General features: G+C 41.5%; 1 protein-coding gene across 1 annotated transcript; it reads right to left on the bottom strand.

Annotated features, from left to right (window-relative positions):
• Positions 1-309: 309 nt before the first annotated feature.
• Positions 310-1,269, bottom strand: LOC123796457 (olfactory receptor 2B8-like). The gene has a single exon (XM_045803938.2). The coding sequence runs from the start codon at positions 1,246-1,248 to the stop codon at positions 310-312; it is 939 nt and encodes a 312-aa protein (XP_045659894.2). The 5' UTR covers positions 1,249-1,269.
• Positions 1,270-18,295: the final 17,026 nt, after the last annotated feature.

Below are 18,295 nucleotides of genomic sequence, written 5' to 3'. Positions count from 1 at the left end.
ACAGTCTGCTTGACATTCTTTCTCCCTCTGCCTAGCCTCCTCCTAGTTATGCTCTCTCTCAAATTAGATCATAAATCCTTAAAAAAAATATATATATATATGCATATGAGCTAAGATTACAAAATCAGCCTCTCCGGAGGCTGCATGAATCCATGAACTTAGATTTTGGGAATTCACTTGCATAAAAGAATGAGGTAAGTAAATTCCCTTGAGACTTAACAGGGGAAATTTTGGATGACCCAGGTAGGTGACAAACATCTTGATCACTCTGGTCTTCAACGTCGTCCATTAAAGGCTCTTTCCTCCCAGTCATCTGGAGTCATGGCCCCTGCAAAGCACCTTCTTCATTGCTCCCGTCACATCCTTGTTCCGCAGTGTATATATGATGGGGTTGACCATGGGGGTGACGATGGTGTAGAACAGAGAAACGAACTTGCCCTGATCCTGGGAGTAGTTGTTGCTGGGCTGGAGGTAAGCGTAGATGGCCGTGCCATAGAACAGGGAGACCACCGTGATGTGGGACCCACACGTCCCAAACGCTTTCCTCTGCCCTGCAGATGACTTTATTCTTAAGACTGCCCTGACAATCCGACCATAGGAGACTGTGATTAAGGCCACAGGGATGAGGAGAATGAACACACCGACGAAGAAGAGCTCAGACTCATTCGCAGTGGTGTCAACACAGGCAAGCTTGAGCAGTGGGGGGACCTCGCAAAGGAAGTGATCTATTTTATTTCTCCCACAACGTGGTACAAGGAAGGTGAGCACAGTCTGCAATAAGGAGTTGGCAAAACCAATGACCCACGATGCAGAAGCCATGAGGGCACAGAGACGGGGGTGCATGACCACTGTGTAGTGCAGGGGCCTGCAGATGGCTGCATAGCGGTCAAATGCCATGACCCCTAAGAGAATGCATTCTGTCGATCCCAACCCTAGAGAAACAAACATCTGAGCCACACAGCCGCCAAAGGAGATAGACTTGTCTGTTCCCCTGAGATGAACCAGGAGCTGCGGGACAATGCTGGTCGTGTAGCACAGGTCCAGAAAGCTCAGGTTGGAGAGGAAAAAGTACATGGGAGTCTGAAGATGGGGGTCCAGGTGGGACAAGGCAATGATGGTGGTGTTTCCTAGCAGAGTGAACAGATAGATGATCAGAAGAACCATGAAGAGGACGAGCTCCAGCTGAGGCCGGTCCGAGAAACCCAGCAGGATAAACCCAGTGAAAGAACTGCCATTTTTCTGTTCCATCGTCTGTTAGCACATGTTTCCTGTCAGGACCAAGCGTTTAGCAAGTTTTAAAAGAAATCTTTAAGAAAGCATTTTGCAGGAGGAGGTGGATCGAGTATGTTATAGGACATGGCAATGGTCTAGGGGAAAGATGGCAGAGGAGTAAGGGTCTCCTTTTTTTAGCTGGTCCCCTGAATGGCACTGGGTACCTACCTGACCATCCCGAACATCCATGGAATCAGCCTGAGATGCAGGAAGTTACATCTGGATCTCTACAAACGAACATCTCCCGCGCTGAGTATGAGGTATGAAGCTGGGAGCCGTGAAACCACGCACAGATATCGGAAGAGAAACGGAAGGCGGGAGGGAGCCGCCGTGCTCGGGCCCCGGGAAACCGTAGCCACCTGCACTGGGGAGCGGGCTGGCTCGCGGATCGCACCCACGAGAGAGCAGACTGAGACCATGAGCCCAGGAATGTGCGCAGGAACCAGGGCAGCTGGCGGTGTTAGAAGCACAAAAGGCAGAGACGGGCCGGCCTGCGAGTGAGGGCTGGGAGAGCGGCTGCGGGGCTCACAACCCGGGACTCTGGGGGGTTTTTAGCAGCACCGACAGAAACGGAGTCAGTGTGGCCCGGAGAGCTCAGTGAAGAGCAGACTGCGATCTCTCTGTTCTGAGACAGAGGTTGAATACGGTCACTTCTGCACGGACTCTCAGAACAGTCACAGAAAGCCACCAGGGAAATCAGCCACAGAACCAAAGCCCCCCAAAACTGGTTCTCACTGTGCCCATCCCTCCCCGCCCAGGGGACAGGGCAACTCTGCCCAAATAGGGTTACCTGAGTATCAGCGCGGCAGGCCCCTCCCCCAGAAGGCAGGCTGAAAAATCAAGAAGCCAAATCCCTAAGGCCCCTATAAAACAGATGCATCTTGCTTGGGTCCCAGTCAATAAATTGGACTCTGTACATCCCCTCAATCACTCCTCATCAGAATGAGAAGGAGGAGGAACTCCCAACAAAGGAAAGAAATAAAGACTTCTGCCACAGAACTCATGGATATGCATATAACCAAGTTATATTTCAGATGAACAATTATCAAGATGATATATAGGCTTGAGAAAAATATCAACGAAAATATAGAATCTCTAAGGGCTGAAATGAGAACAAATCTGGCAGAAATTAAAAAGGCTATGAATGAAATGCAGTCTAAACTGGATGCTCTGACGGCCAGGGTAAATGAGGCAGAGGACGAATTAGGGAGTTAGAGGATGAGATGATAGGAAACAAGGAAAAAGAGGTAAAATGGGGAAAGAAACTCCATTTTCATGAAAAAAAGCTACAGGAGATTACTGAATCAATGAAACATTCCAATGTTGGATTATCGGAATCCCAAAGGGGGTGGAAAAGAGAGAGGTCTAGAAGAGATATTTGAACAAACTGTAGCTGAGAACTTCCCCAATCTGGGGAAGGAAACAAGCATTCCTGTCCCAAGATCAATGAGAACAGACCAACACCACCAAATATAATAGTACAATTTGCAAATCTTAGATCCAAGGAAACAATCTTGAAAGGGGCGAGGAGGAAGAGATTCCTTACGTACAGAGGGAAGAACATCAGAATAACATCAGACCTATCCACAGAGACCTGGCAAGCCAGAAAGGGCTGGCAAGACATATTCAGGGTACTAAATGAGAAGAACATGCAGCCAAGGTTACTGTATCCAGCAAGGCTGTCATTCAGAATGGATGGAGAGACAGGAACTTCCAAGACTGGCAGAAACTGAAAGAATATGTGACCACCAAGCCAGCCCTAGAAGAAATATTAAGGGGGGTTCTATAAAAGGGGAAAGACCCCAAGAGTGATACAGAACAGAAATTTACAGAGACAATCTGTAGAAACAAGGACTTCACAGGCAACATGATGACATTAAAATCATCTCTCTCAATAATCACTCTCAACGTGAATGGCCTAAATACTTCCATAAAACCACAGGGTTGCAGATTGGAGAAAAAGACATGACCCATCCATATGCTGTCTACAAGAGACTCATTTTGAGCCTAAAGATACATCCAGACTGAAAGTGAAGGGATGGAGAACCGTTGTTCATGCTAGTGGACCTCAAAAGAAAGCTGGGGTAGGAATTCTTATATCAGACAAATTAGATTTTAAGCTAAAGACTGTAGTTAGAGATAGAGAAGGACACTATATAATTCTTAAAGGGTGTATCCAACAAGAGGATCTAACAATTATAAATATCTATGCCCGCAACATGGGAGCAGCCAACTACATAAGCAAACTGTTAACCAAATTAAAGAGATATATTGACACTAATATGTCAATAGTAGGGGACCTCAAAACTCCACTCTCAGCAACAGACGGATCATCTAAACAGAAAATCAACAAAGACATAAGAGCTTTGAGATGGACCTCATAGATATATACAGAACATTCTACCCTAAAACCACAGAATACTCATTCTTCTTGAACACGCGTGGAACTTTCTCCAGAATAGACAGCATATTAAGTCACAAATCAGGTTTCAACCGATACCAAAAGATTAAGATTATTCCCTACATATTCTCAGACCACAATGCTTTGAAACTGGAACTCAATCACAAGAAAAAATTTGGAAAAAACTCAAGCACCTGGAAACTAAGGACCATCCTTCTTAAGAATGTTCGGGTAAAGCAGGAAATTAAAGAAGAACTTAAGCAATTTATGGAAACCAATGAGAGTGAAAACACATTGGTCCAAAAACCTATGGGACACTGCAAAGGCAGTAATAAGGGGGAAATACATAGCCATCCAAGCCTTACTCAAAAGAATAGAAAAATCTAAAATGCAGTCCTTATATTCACACTTTAAACAGCTGGAGATGGAACAAAAGAACAGGCCTAAGCCATGCACGGAAGACAACTGATTAAGATTAGTGCAGAGATTGGGGTGCCTGGGGGCTCAGTTGTTAAGCATCTGCCTTCGGCTCAGGGCGTGATCCCGGCATTATGGGATCGAGCCCTGCATCAGGCTCCCTGCTCCACTGGGAGCCTGCTTCTTCCTCTCCCACTCCCCCTGCCTGTGTTCCATTTCTCTCTGGCTGTCTCTCTCTCTGTCAAATATATAAATAAAATCTTAAAAAAAAAAAGATTAGAGCAGAGATCAATGAATTAGAAACCAGAAATACAGTAGAGCAGATTAACAAAACTAGAAGCTCTTTCTCTGAAAGAATTAATAAGATCGAAAAGCCACTGGCCAGACTTATTCAAAAGAATAGAGAAAGGACCCAAATTAATAAAATTATGAATGGAAGGGGAGAGATCACGACTAACAACAAGGAAATAGAAACAATCATTAGAAATTATTATCAGTAACTATATCCTATAAATTAAGCAACCTGGAAGAAATGGTTGCCTTTCTGGAAACCTATAAACTAAACCTATAAACTAAACTGAAATAGGAAGAAACTGATAATCTCAATAGACTGATTAACAGCAAAGAGATTGAAGTAGTGATCAAAAACCTCCCAAAAACCAAGAGTCCAGGGCCTGACCGATTCCCTGGGGAATTCTACTGAACATTCAAAGAAGAAATAACACTTATTCTCCTGAAGCTGTTTCAAAAAATAGAAACAGAAGGAAAACTACCAAATTCATTCAATGAGGCCAGCATTACCTTGATCCCAAAACAAGGCAAAAACCCCATCAAAAAGGAGAATTACAGACCAACATCCCGATGAATATGGATGCCAAAATTCTCAACAAGATCCTAGCTAATAGGATCCAACAGTATATTAAAAGGATTATCCATCATGACCAAGTGGGATTCATCCCTGGGATATAAGGGTGGTTCAATATTCTCAAATCAATCAGTGTGATAGAACACATTAATAAGAGAAGAGACAAGAACCATATGATCCTCTCAATTCATGCAGAAAAAGCATTTAACAAAATACAGCATCCTTTCTGGATTAAAACTCTTCAGAGTGTAGGGTTGGAGGGTACATTCCTCAATTTAATAAAAACCATCTCTGAAAATTTTGCCCACAGCAAATAGCAGCCTCAATGGGGAAAAGCTGAGAGCCTTTCCCTTAAGATCAGGAACACGACAAGGATGCCCACTCTGCCACTATTATTCAACATAGTACTAGAAGTCCTTGTAACAGCAATCAGATGAAAAAGAATAAAATGTATTCAAATTGTCAAAGAAGAAGTCAAACTCTCTCTCTTTGCAGATAACATGATACTTTATGTGGAAAATCCAAAGGACTCCACCCCTGAATTACTAGAACTCATAGAACAATTCAGTAATGTGGGGGATACAAAATCAATGCTCAGAATTCAGTTCCATTTCTATATACTAACAATGAGACTGAAGAAAGAGAAACTGGGGAATTGATTCCATTTACAATAGCACTGAAAACCATAAGATATCTCGGAATAAACTTAACCAGGGAGGCAAACGATCTATACTCTAGAAAATTCAGGACACTGATGAAAGACATTGAAGAAGACACAAAAAGATGGAAAAACATTCCATGCTCATGGATCAGAAGAATAAACATAGTTAAAATGTCTATGCTACCCAGAGCAATCTACACTTTCAACGCCATCCTGATCAAAATACCAATGACATTTTTCAAAGAGCTGGAACAAACAATCCTAAAATTTGTGTGGAGCCAGAAAAGACCCCAAATCTCCAAGGAAATGTTGAAAAATAAAAACAAATCTGGGGGCATCACAATGCCAGATTTCGAGCTGTACTACAAAGCTGTGATCACAAAGACAGCATGGTACTGGCACAAAAACAGACGCATAGACCAATGGAACAGAATAGAGAACCCAGAAATGGACCCTCAGCTTTATGGTCAACTAACCTTTGACAAAGCAGGAAAAAACATCCAGTGGAAAAAAAGACAGTCTCTTCAGTAAATGGTGCTGGGAAAATTGGACATGTATATACAAAAGAATGAAACTTGACCACTCTGTCACACCTTACACAAAGATAAACTCCAAATGGATGAAAGACCTTGATGTGAGACAGGAATCCATCAAAATCCTAGAGGAGAACAGAGGCAGCAACCTCTACGACATCGGCCACAGCAACTTTTTTCATGACACATCTCCAAAAGCAAGAGAAACAAAAGAAAAAATGAACTTATGGGACTTCAAGATAAAAAGCTTCTGCACAGCCAAGGAAACAGTCAAAAAAACTAAGAGGCAGCCCATGGAATGGGAGAATATATTTGCAAATGATGCTACAGATAAAAGACTGGTATCCAAGATCTACAAAGAACTTCTCAAACTCAATACGCGAGAAACAAATAAGCAAATCATAAAATGGGCAGAAGATATGAACAGGCACTTTTCCAATGAAGACATACAAATGGCTAACAGACACATGAAAAAATGTTCAAAAGCATTAGCCATCAGGGAAATTCAAATCAAAACCACACTAAGATACCACCTTATGCCAGTTAGAATGGCAAAAATCAACAAGGCAGGAAACAGCAATTGCTGGAGAGGATGTGGAGAAAGGGGATCCCTCCTACATTGTTGGTGAGAATGCAGGTTGGTGCAGCCACTCTGGAAAGCAGTGTGGAGGTCCCTTAAAAAGTTAAAAATTGAGCTACCCTATGACCCAGCCATTGCAGTACTGGGTATTTACCCCAAAGATACAGATGTAGTGAAGAGAAGGGCCATATGCACCCCAATGTTCATAGCAGCATTGTCCACAATAGCTAAATCGTGGAAGGAGCCGAGATACCCTTCAACAGATGACTGGATTAAGAAGATGTGGTCCATATATACAATGGAATATTACTCAGCTATCAAAAGGAATGTTTTCTCAACATTTGCTGCAACATGGACGGGACCAGAGGAGATAATGCTAAGTGAAATAAGTCAAGCAGAGAAAGACAATTATCATAGCTTATACCAATTTTGTTCCACATTTCATGAAAAGTAAATTATTAATACATAATATAAGAAAAATGAAATAATGAAGCTGGTATTGGCATCAGTCATAAATATGAAAGGTCTCTCAGTCTGAGCTTAAAGAGACTTAGAGTACTGTAAGTATATACATACATTTTAGGGAGGAGGGGGATGAGGGGAAAAGAGGGAGAGCCATCAGAAAGAATCAGAAAGAGATGCAGACAGAGGGAGAGACGTTATTGTAAATACTATTGCATGATTCTACACAATCAGATTTGCACACATCTCACGTACAATAGAATATGATACAACATAATCTCAAAAATACATTCAGATATAAGAACATATGACCTGGAATGTACTTAGACAGATAAATCAATTACATTCAAAATATCTTTAATAGTTCCGCATATAAACACTGTATCAGAATTACCTAAGATACCCTGTTTATGAAGGCTGCAGGTTGGTGGGGATTTTTTTGTATGGTAGTGAAACAGCTAAATACTCAAATCAGAGACAACCGGAAAACACCACCACTCAGTTATAGGGCTTAAGTTTTGGCCTAATGATGCTTAAGATCACTATACCAATATAACTGGAACTCTGAAAATTCCTTGGCCCTGCATAGTCAGGTGGAGTCAGAACTCTAAACTCTACTGGCCACGACTTTCCTCTTCCTCCTGCAGATTTCTGCTCCAAACGTTTCCAAGTGGAGCACATGAAATTCCTGAAAAAGGTAGGATTATCCTCTATCAACATTCTACTCAGAATAAACATGTTAAAAAGTTACCCAACTGTGTAATCTATGTACAAAGTGTAATGCTTTCCATCACTCCTGATGATAAAATAGTTAAACAGATAAATACATTGAGATAAGGAAAATATATTCTCAAAAGCAATGACCTTTGATAAAAGCCCTAGAGTGGAAACCTTTAAGTACTACACAGAAAGTCATAAAAAAGGATATTTTGGTATCATATAAAATCTCAGATATCTGTTGATATTAGGTTAATTATTGCCTTCTGGAAGCTCTCTTGCGAAGTTACTGATGCTGAACCAAGCACGTGGCCAGCTCTCAGGGAGTCTGATGACCCTATTCGTCCAGACGCTTAGAACTGAAGAAGTGTAGTTACAACCCCCACAAAGAGGCATCAGAAAACGAGTATTTCAGTTCTAGCATGTTCAAATTGTCAGGCATACAGTACATTTTTAGGTCTTCTAAGACGAAAAATCTGAATCAGGTTTCAGGGTAGACCCACTGTTGTATGAAAGAAATGGGTACAAAACTGGCATAAAATAAATATTTATGAGATCGGAGTAGAGCGTATAGTATTTCACACTATTTTGTACCTCCTTGGATTTCCTATGGAGATGTATTCAGTGGTATCCACAAAAAAAATCTATGCACGAAAAACGTCTTAATGGCATGAGGTATAAAGGAATCTGAGACAGTGTAAGTGTGCAACAACAGGGAATCTGCCAGAGACTCACTCCTGCTCAGAAGAGAGAATAAAAACAAACCGCGGTTCAGTCTCACGCACATGCGCAAGTACAGATGAATTACCTAAAATAAATTGCTGGCGTTTTAAAGGTGTCTAATAAAGGAATTCCTCACCAAAGTAAGGAGGACAAGTGAAATGCTAACGCACCCAAGGAAACACCACTACCATATGTACCATTAGAAAAAATGATGAGATATTTTAGCATTATCCTATCGATAAGGACTAAGAGGGCAGGTAAGAGAAGACAAAACTCTGGTGAGCTGACCCTGTACAAATGATTTCCTGCTTTAACGGATTATAAATGTATGAGTGTGTGTATACATAAGTATAAAGAATGCTGAATGGCTTCTATCTGACAGGTATAAAAATGAGAATGATTTTAAGTGGAAAAATAAAATATCAGGCAAAGGCGAAGCCCACTAGGAGAGAATGTGACATGTGACTGTCTCTGCATGTTACAACTGCTCCGAGTGCCTTCCTGGAGAGCACACCGGGAGGGAACTACGATACTCAGGTCATAGTCTACCATCTTTTTTTTCCCACATTACAGCCAGGAAAATGATCCTACTTTAGTAACAATGGGTATGGGAAAGATCGGGCTGCATAATGCGTTCTCCTGATTGCAACAGACGCTCTGCGGATCTGGGTCCCTTTGTTCCCTTCCTCCTCCCTACTCAGCACCCATCCCTCTCCAATCCCTGTGCCCCACAGAGCGCAATCTTCCCGGAGAAAGCCTATATTTAGACTAAAGTGAAATGAGAAGTTTCATTTTATCGACTTCTTACCACATTTAAAGACTCGTGTAAATAGGCTAAGAACCGTCATCTATACGTAGGTAGGTATCCAATGACACAGCAGTAAGAGACATCGATTCCTCTTAGACAAACTATGTAAATAATTCTGGCTGGAAATAGTAAACACATCTATGCTAGCTAAGGAGCACAGAACGCTGTCCCTACAACTATCATGATAGGATATCTTATAGGAAAACCCAGTACAAACAACACAAAAATTATTACTATGCATACAAAACAACAAATACTTAAATAAACACAGGTTATATACTGAGAAGGAAAAGTGTTATTAGGTAAAATAAAAATATATAGATGCCAAAAAACAAAAACAATGGCATTCTATGTAATAATTACCATCTAAAAAACAATATAGAGGGAAATGACATCTCATAAAAATACAATTCTACAATAATAATTAAGAGAATGGGCATCAAATGAAAGAGGTTGTATGTTCAGTAACGGCACACGGAAGCTGATAGAGCCATTAACAGAAGTGTTCAATGCTGATATACGTCTAAAAGTTTAAGTGGAAGAGCAGATATTTCCAGAAAACCAGATGTTCAGTAGGCAAACTACACATTTTAAAGACCAAAGATCTTAAGAAAATGTCTGTATTGAAGATATTTCAACTATATAACAATCACCGCCGTAACTGACATAAAACCCTGCCCTATCCAGTTCCTGAATGATCCTGAAAGAGTGTTGGCAGTGGTAGAAATGAGTCGCTATTGCTTTAATAAAGTGACTGTGTCCTAGGTCTGACCTGACCCCAGATCTAAGAACAGGCCCCCGAGGACAATGCAGGAGGAGCTGATGAGGGGAATGCAGCTGTCACAGCACGGGAAATGACAGGTCTAATGAACATGGACAGTGCTTTCCAGCAGGTTCCACGGGAGAAGGAGATCAAGTAGGATTTCCCCTGCATGTGGTTTGTTCAGGGAATGCTCTCAGGATAAAGGGGGTGAGGGAACAAAACAGAGCAGAGAACGTTGCTAAGCAAGGATGTGGGCTCAGGTGGAACATGGCCCGAGCCTGATCCCCTAAGAAGCGGGACAGGACTCTCCCACACAAGCAGCCATCTGTGCTGGTGGAAACCCTGCGTCCTCGCTGTCTGATACCGGAGCCGCTATCCACATGTCACCACCTGCGCATTTAAAACGTCCTCACTGAGAAACTGAATTTTGTATTTTATTTAATTTTAATTTAAATGTAAATGGCTTCCTGTAGCTACTTACTCCCGTATTGGACAGCCCAGCTCTGGAGCATGAATTGCAGCAGATTTCGTCCTGCCTGGGCATTGGCAGCCTTTGTCTACCCCACGAGCCTGTCACTGGCTGTGAGCTGCCCCCACCCTGTTCCTGAGACCCCCTGGCACAGTGGCTCCCCTTCAGCTGAGGGCCAATCTCTGAGAAGGGAATGGCTGTGAACCCTGCAGCCCGTATTCCTAACACATCGGGCAAGGATCGGAACAGCAGCCAGGGAAAGAGGGTCTGAGCAGGACACCAAGAGCATCATGCAGGAGTCCATTCCCGATCCTGTGCGAGGAGACAAGGATGGAGCCCAGTGTCCAAACAGAGAAGCACCGACACAATAGTCACAAATCAACTCCCCTGTAGTAATCTCCGATACAGCAGTTTTTAAACTCCACACGTATTTTAGATATCTTAGAAAATCTAAAGGGGGAAAATGACCAATTAGAAACTATTAATACTGGCAATGAGTTGCATAGAGAACAAATATTGTCTAATTTCACAGACAATAAGGACCAAAGGGAAAGCAGGGAAGCATATACTCCAGTAATTGTACGCATATGCATACTCTCTAATTGTGTTACTGAAGGCCGTACTTTATTACCACTATAGATGCGTATTTAAAGTATTCTCCACGTGTGGATACACAGGTCTAAGGAATGGACTAATGTACAATGAAATGTCTTGGTAGTCTATAATGAACAACTAAATAAAGTTCTTACGTTTGGTGAATTGCCATAGTCTGTTGCTTTAGACAGTGGACCATATACGCAAACCAATACAGCCGTTCTGTTTCAAGAACAATCGTCAACTAAAAAGAAACTAACTTACCAATTCCTAAAGCAACACAGAGACCGAGTTCCATTTCACTCACCTTTGTTCGCCTTCTCTGTGGGTTCTAGCTAGTTCCCTACCTCCTTTCCAAGTCACTGCCTACACACAGTATTGGAATTGGCACTTGTTGTATGCAGTAAACGCAAAGGTTGACTATACCAAGACTGGGGTATCCATAGATTGTTCCTAAGCAAAAGGACTTTCTCTGATGAATTCACGTGTCTTCAGGTGGACAGAGATCTGCACGTTGCCTCTAGGACGTGGGAGATGAAGGCAATAGCAAACTCTCACTATGGTTTCCCGGATGCAGTGACGTGCCTGGCGACAGTGAGACCCTTAGGAGCACAGGAGAGGGTGCTGTGACCTTCAGCTGTGGCTGGGCTGACACTGAGAACCAAATGTGTTTCCCTGGCTGATGTCTCTGGGGAGCAGACGCAAACACTTTAATGAGGCCGTCTGGCTGAGCTGTCCAGAGATGACAGTCCTCAGGGAGAATGAAGATCAAGGACAAGCCAGAGGAGACCTCATCTCTCTGTTTTTTTTATTTCACATATTTGACAGAGGACAAATCCCTCCCTAGACCTCCTCAACCAGCTTGTTCTCATCTCTGAATGACCTACATGTTTTATAAGACACTGAAGACTTTTTGCTAACAATTGCCCAAAACATTTACATATAAATATATAACTAAGAGTCCATTTAGTTACTTGATTTTAATGTAAATATGTGAGGTCTAGATCTCAGGGTGTAGGGATGGAGCCCAGCTTAAGCATGGACTCCCCGGGAAGCAAGGAGTCCCCCTCCCTCTCTGCCTCCTCTGCCCCTCCCCCCATTCATACACTCTCTTTCTCTCTCTCCAAAATAAATAAATCTTTAAAAATAAATAAATTTAAATATGTGAATTTTTTTCATTTACTCTTATTCATAACCACTATATACAGGATCACAGAGCTAATAATTAGGCACATTCTAATCTTTAAGTTGAATATAAAGGAGGGCAACCAAATTCTACCAAACTTCTAATGAGTTTATTGGGAAAAACTCTTTATTAAATTAATTTTTTATTTAAATTCAATTAATTAACATATAATGGATTGTTTGTCAGGGGTATAGGTCTGTGATGCATCAGTTTATACAATACCCATTGCTCATTACAACACATACCCTCCCCAATGTCCATCACCCAGTTACCCCATCCCTCCACCCCACTCCTCTCCAGCAACCCTCAGTTTGTTTCATATGATTAAGAGTCTCCTATGCTTTGCCTGCCTCTCTGGTTTTAACTTATTTCATTTTTTCCTCTCTTCCCCTATGGTCTTCTACATTGTTTCCTAAATTCCACATATCAGTGAGATCATATGATAATTGTTTTTCTCTGATTGACTTATTTCACCTAGCATAATACCCTCTAGTTCCATCCATGTCATTGCAAATAACAAGACTTTGATTTTTTGATGGCTTCATAATATTCCTCTGTGTGTGTGTGTGTGTGTGTGTGTGTGTGTGTGTGTATCACAACTTCTTTATCCATTCATCTGTAAAGAGACATCTGGACTCTTTCCATAGTTTGGCTATTGTGGACATTGCTGCTATGAACATTGGGGTGCAGGTCCCCATTAGATCACTACATTTGTAACTTTGGGGTAAATAGTAGTACAGTTGCTGGCTCATAGGGTAGCTCTATTTTCAACTTTTTGAGGAACCTCCATACTGTTTTCCAGAGTGGCTGTACCAGCTTGCATTCCCACCAACAGTATATGAGAGTTCCCCTTTCTCCACATCCCCACCAACATTTGTTATTTCCTGTCTTCTTAATTTTAGTCATTGTAACTGGTGAGAGGTGGTATCTCATTGTGGTTTTGATTTGTATTTCCCTGATACCAAGTGATGTGGAGCATTTTTCATGTGTCTGTTGGCCATTTGTATGTCTTCTTTGCAGAAATGTCTGTTCATCTCTTCTGCCCGTCTTTTGATTCGATTATTTGTTCTTTGGGTGTTGAGTTGGTAAGTTCTTTATGGATTTTAGATACTAGCCCTTTATCTAATATGTCATTTGCAAACAGCTTCTCCCATTCTCTCGGTTGTCTTTTGGTTTTGCCGACTGTTTACTTTGCTGTGCAAAGGTTTTTTATCTTGATGAAGTCCCAGTAGTTCATTTTTGCCTTTTTTTCCCTTGCCTTTGGAGAGGTGTCTAGCAAGGAATTGCTGCATAGCCAAGATCACAGAGGTTACTGCCTGCGTTCTTCTCAAGGCTTTGGTGGATTCCTATCTCACATTTAGGTCTTTCATCCATTTTGAGTTTATCTTTGTGTATGGTGTAAGGAAATGGTCCAACTTCATTCTTCTGTATGTCGCTGTACAATTTTCCCAGCACCATCTCTTGAACAGACTGTCTTTTTTCCAGTAGATATTCCTTCCTGCTTTGTCAAAGATTAGTTGACCGTAGAGTTGAGGATCCATTTCTGGAATCTCGATTCTGTTCCATTGATCTGTGCGTCTGTTTTTGAGCCAGTACCCTGCTGTCTTGGTGATCACAGCTTTGTAACAGAGCTTGAAGTCTGGCATTGTGACACCACCAGCTTTGGTTTGCTTTTTCAACATTCCTCTGGCAATTCCAGGTCTTTTCTGGTTCCATACAAATTTTAAGATTATTTGTTCCAGTTCTGTGAAAAAAGTTGGTGGTATTTTGATAGGGATTGCACTGAAAGTGTAGAGTGCTCTAGGTAGCATAGACAATTTCACAATATTTGTTCTTCTAATCCATGAGCATGAAATGTTTTTCCATCTCTTTGTGTCTTCCTCAATTTCTTTCATGAGTGTTCTGTAGTTTGCTGAGTACAGATCCTTTGCCTCTTTGGTTAGGTTTATTGCCAGGTATCTTATGGTTTTGGGTACAATGTAAATGGCAGCAACTCCTTAATTTCTCTTTCTTTTGTCTCATTGTTAGTGTATGAAAATGCAACCGATTACTGTGCATTGATTTGATGTCCTGCCACTTCACTGAATTCTTGTATGAGTTCTAGCAATTTTGAGGTGGAGTCTTTTGGGTTTTCCACATAGAGTATCATGTCATCTGCAAAGAGTAAGAGTTTAACTTCTTTGCCTTTTCCAATTCCTTTTATTTCTTTTTGTAGTCTGATTGCTGAGGCTAGGACTCCTAATACTATGTTAAACAGCAGTGGTGATAGTGAACATCCCTGCTGTGTTCCTGACCTCAGGGGAAAAGTTCTCAGTTTTTCCCCATTGAGAATGATATTCACTGCGGGTTTTGCATAGATTGCTTTTACATTATTGAGATATGTTCCATCTATCCCTACCCTGCAAAGAGTTTTAATCCAGAAAGGATGTTGTACTTTGTCAAATGCTTTTTCTGCATCTATTAAGGGGATCACATGGTTCTTATCTTTTATTTACCTACTGTATCACATTGGTTGATTTGTGAATGTTAAACCCAACTTGCAGCCCGGGGATAAATCCCACTTGGTCATGGTGAATAATCCTTTGAAAGTACTGTTGGATCCTATTGGCCAGTATTCTGGTGAGAATTTTTGCATACATGTTTATCAAGGATAATGGTCTGTTATTCTCCTTTTGGTGGGGTCTTTCTCTGATTTTGGGATCAAGGTAATGCTTGCCTCATAATAAGAGTTTGGAAGTTTTCCTTCCATTTCTATTTTTTGAAACAGCTTCAGAATAGGTATTAATTCCTCTTTAAATGTTTGGTGGAATTTCCCTGGGAAGCCATCTGGCCCTGGGCTCTTGTTTGTTGGGAGATTTTTGATTATTGCTTCAATTTCTTTGCTGATTATGGGGCTGTTCAAGTTTTCTATTTCTTTCTGGTTCAGTTTTCATAGTTTATATGTCTCTAAGAATACATCCATTTCTTCCAGATTGCCTAATGTGTTGGCATATAGTTGCTCATAGTATGTTCTTATAATTGTTTGCATTTTTTTTTTTTTTTGGTGTTTGTTAGGATCCCTCCTCCTTCATTCATGATTATTTATTTAGGTCCCTTTTCTCTTTTTTTGGATAAGTCTGGCCAGGGGTTCATCAATCTTATTGGTTCTTACAAAGAACCAGCTCCTAGTTTCAGTGATCTGTTCTACTGGTTTTTTGTTTCTATTTCATTGTTTTTTGTTCAGTCTTTTTTAATTCTCATATCCTGTGGGGTTTAGGCTTACTTGCTCTTCTTTCTCCAGCTCCTTTAGGTTTAAAGTTAGGTTGTATATTTGAGACCTTTCTTGTTTCTTGAGAAAGACTTGTATTGAGGAGGGAAAGATAGTGGAGGAGTAGGGGACCCTATTTCAACTGGTCCCCTGGATCGAGCTGAATATCTACCACACTATTCTGAACACCCACGAAATCAGCCTGAGATGTAGGAAGATATATCTGGATCTCTACAAACAGAACATCTCCGGTGGTTGGTCTTGAGGTATGATGCAAGGAGCCAAGACTCTGCAGGCAGATATCAGATGATAAATGGAAGTGGGAGGGGGCCTCCATGCTCTTGCACCAGAAAGGCAAAAGGCTCCTGTGCTGGGGATTCACATTCCAGTAGCAGTGGGGAAAGGACTTCAGGGCAGCCCCCCAGACTAAAACCTAGAGCTATGGGGATGCATGTGAACTGGGGGTTGCTGGCAGTTTTAGAAGCACAATGGGCAGAGACATCCCTTTTCCTGGGAATAAGGGCTGATAGAGCTGCTGTGTGGCACACAACCCAGGATGCTGTGGGTTCTTAGCAGCCCAGACAGAAATGGAGACAGTGTGGCCTCGAGAGCTCAGTGAAGAGCAGACTGTGATCTCTCTGTTCTGAGACAGAGCTTTGGATATGGTCACTGCTGCTCTGACTCTCAGAAGAGACACAGAAAGCCACAGGGAAAGTGGCCAGAGACAAAAGCCCCAGAAAACTGGTTTTCACTGAGCCTATCTCCCCCCTCAACAGGAGGCAGGGCAACTCTGCCCAAACAGGGTTGCCTGAGTAACAGCACAGCAGGCCCCAGAAGGCAAGGAAGAACAAGAAGCCCACATCTCTAAGGTCCCTATAAAACAGGTGCATCTTGCTTGGGTCGTGGTCAATTATTTGGACTCTGTACATTCCTGCAACCACCCCTCAACAGAATGACTGAGAGGAGGAACCCCCAACAAAGGAAAGAGTCAGAGGCTCTGGCCTCTGCCACAGAACTAATGGATATGGATATAACCAAGATGTCAGAAGTGGATTTCAGAGTAACAATTATCAAAGTGACATCTAGGCTTGAGTAAAATATTAACAACAATATAGACTCTCTAAAGGCAGAAATGAGATCTAATCAGGACAAGCTTAAAAATGCTATGAATGAAATGCTGTCTACACTGGATGCTCTGACTGCCAGGGTAAATGAGGCAGAAGAACAAATTAGTGAGTTAGAGGATGAGATGATAGAGAAGAAGGAAAATGAGGTGGCATGGGAAAAACAAATCAAAAGTCAAGGAATCAAACTGAGACAGGTTAGTGACTAAGTGAAACGTTCCAATATCAGGATTGTTGGGATCCCCAAGGGTGTGGAGAAAGAGAAAGGTCTAGAAGATATATTTGAACAAATCATAGCTCAGAATTTCCCTAATCCGGGGAAGGAAACAAGCATTTGTGTCCAAGAGGCAAAGAGAACCCCTCCCAAGACCAGTGAGAAGAGATCAACAGCACAACACATAACAGTAAAATTTGCAAATCTTAGATCCAAGGAAACAATCTTGAAAGAGGTGAGGGGGAAGAGATTTCTTACAAAAGAGGGAGGAACATCAGAATAACATCAGACCTGTACACAGAGACCTGGCAAGCCAGAAAGGGCTTGCAAAACATATTCAGAGCACCAAGTGAGAAGAACATGCAGCCAAGGGTACTGTATCCAGCAAGGCTGTCATTCAGAATGGATGGAGAGACAATGAGCTTCCAAGACTGGCAGAAACTGAAAGAATATGTGACCACCAAGCCAGCCCTACAAGAAATATTAAGGGAGATTCTATAAAAGGGGAAAGACCCCAAGAGTGATACAGAACAGAAATTTACAGAGACAATCTATAGAAACAAGGACTTCACAGGCAACATGATGACCTGAAAATCATCCCTCTCAATAATCACTCTCAACGTGAATGGCCTAAATGCTTCCATAAATGCACAGGGTTGCAGATTGGAGAAAAAGACATGACTCATCCATATGCTGTCTACAAGAGACTCATTTTGAACCTGAAGATACATCCAGACTGAAAGTAAAAGGATGGAGAACCATTTTGCATGCCAACGGACCTCAAAAGAAAACTGGGGTAACAATTCTCATATTAGACAAATTAGATTTTAAACTAAAGACTGTAGTTAGAGATGAAGAAGGACACTATATCATTCTTAAAGGGTGTATCCAACAAGAGGATCTAATAATTATAAATATCTACGCCCCCAACATGGGAGCAGCCAACTACCTAAGCCAACCGTTAACCAAAATAAAGAGATATATTGACACTAACATGTCAATAGTAGGGTACCTCAACATTCTACTATCAGCAATAGACGGATCATCTAAACAGAAAATCAACAAAGACACAAGAGCTTTGAGATGGACCTCATAGATATATACAGAACAATCTACCCTAAAACCACAGAATACTCATTCTTTTTGAACACATGAAACTTTCTCCAGAATAGACCACATATTAGGTCACAAATCAGGTCTCAACCGATACCAAAAGATTAAGATTATTCCCTACATATTCTCAGACAACAATGCTTTCA

Source organism: Ursus americanus, chromosome 32 (genome assembly GCF_024610735.1).
Source record: "Ursus americanus isolate L20-20 chromosome 32, mUrsAme1.1.p, whole genome shotgun sequence".
Lineage (NCBI taxonomy): Eukaryota > Metazoa > Chordata > Mammalia > Carnivora > Ursidae > Ursus > Ursus americanus.
The sequence above is the reverse complement of the archived record's forward strand: the minus strand, read 5'-3'. Positions and strand labels throughout refer to the sequence as shown.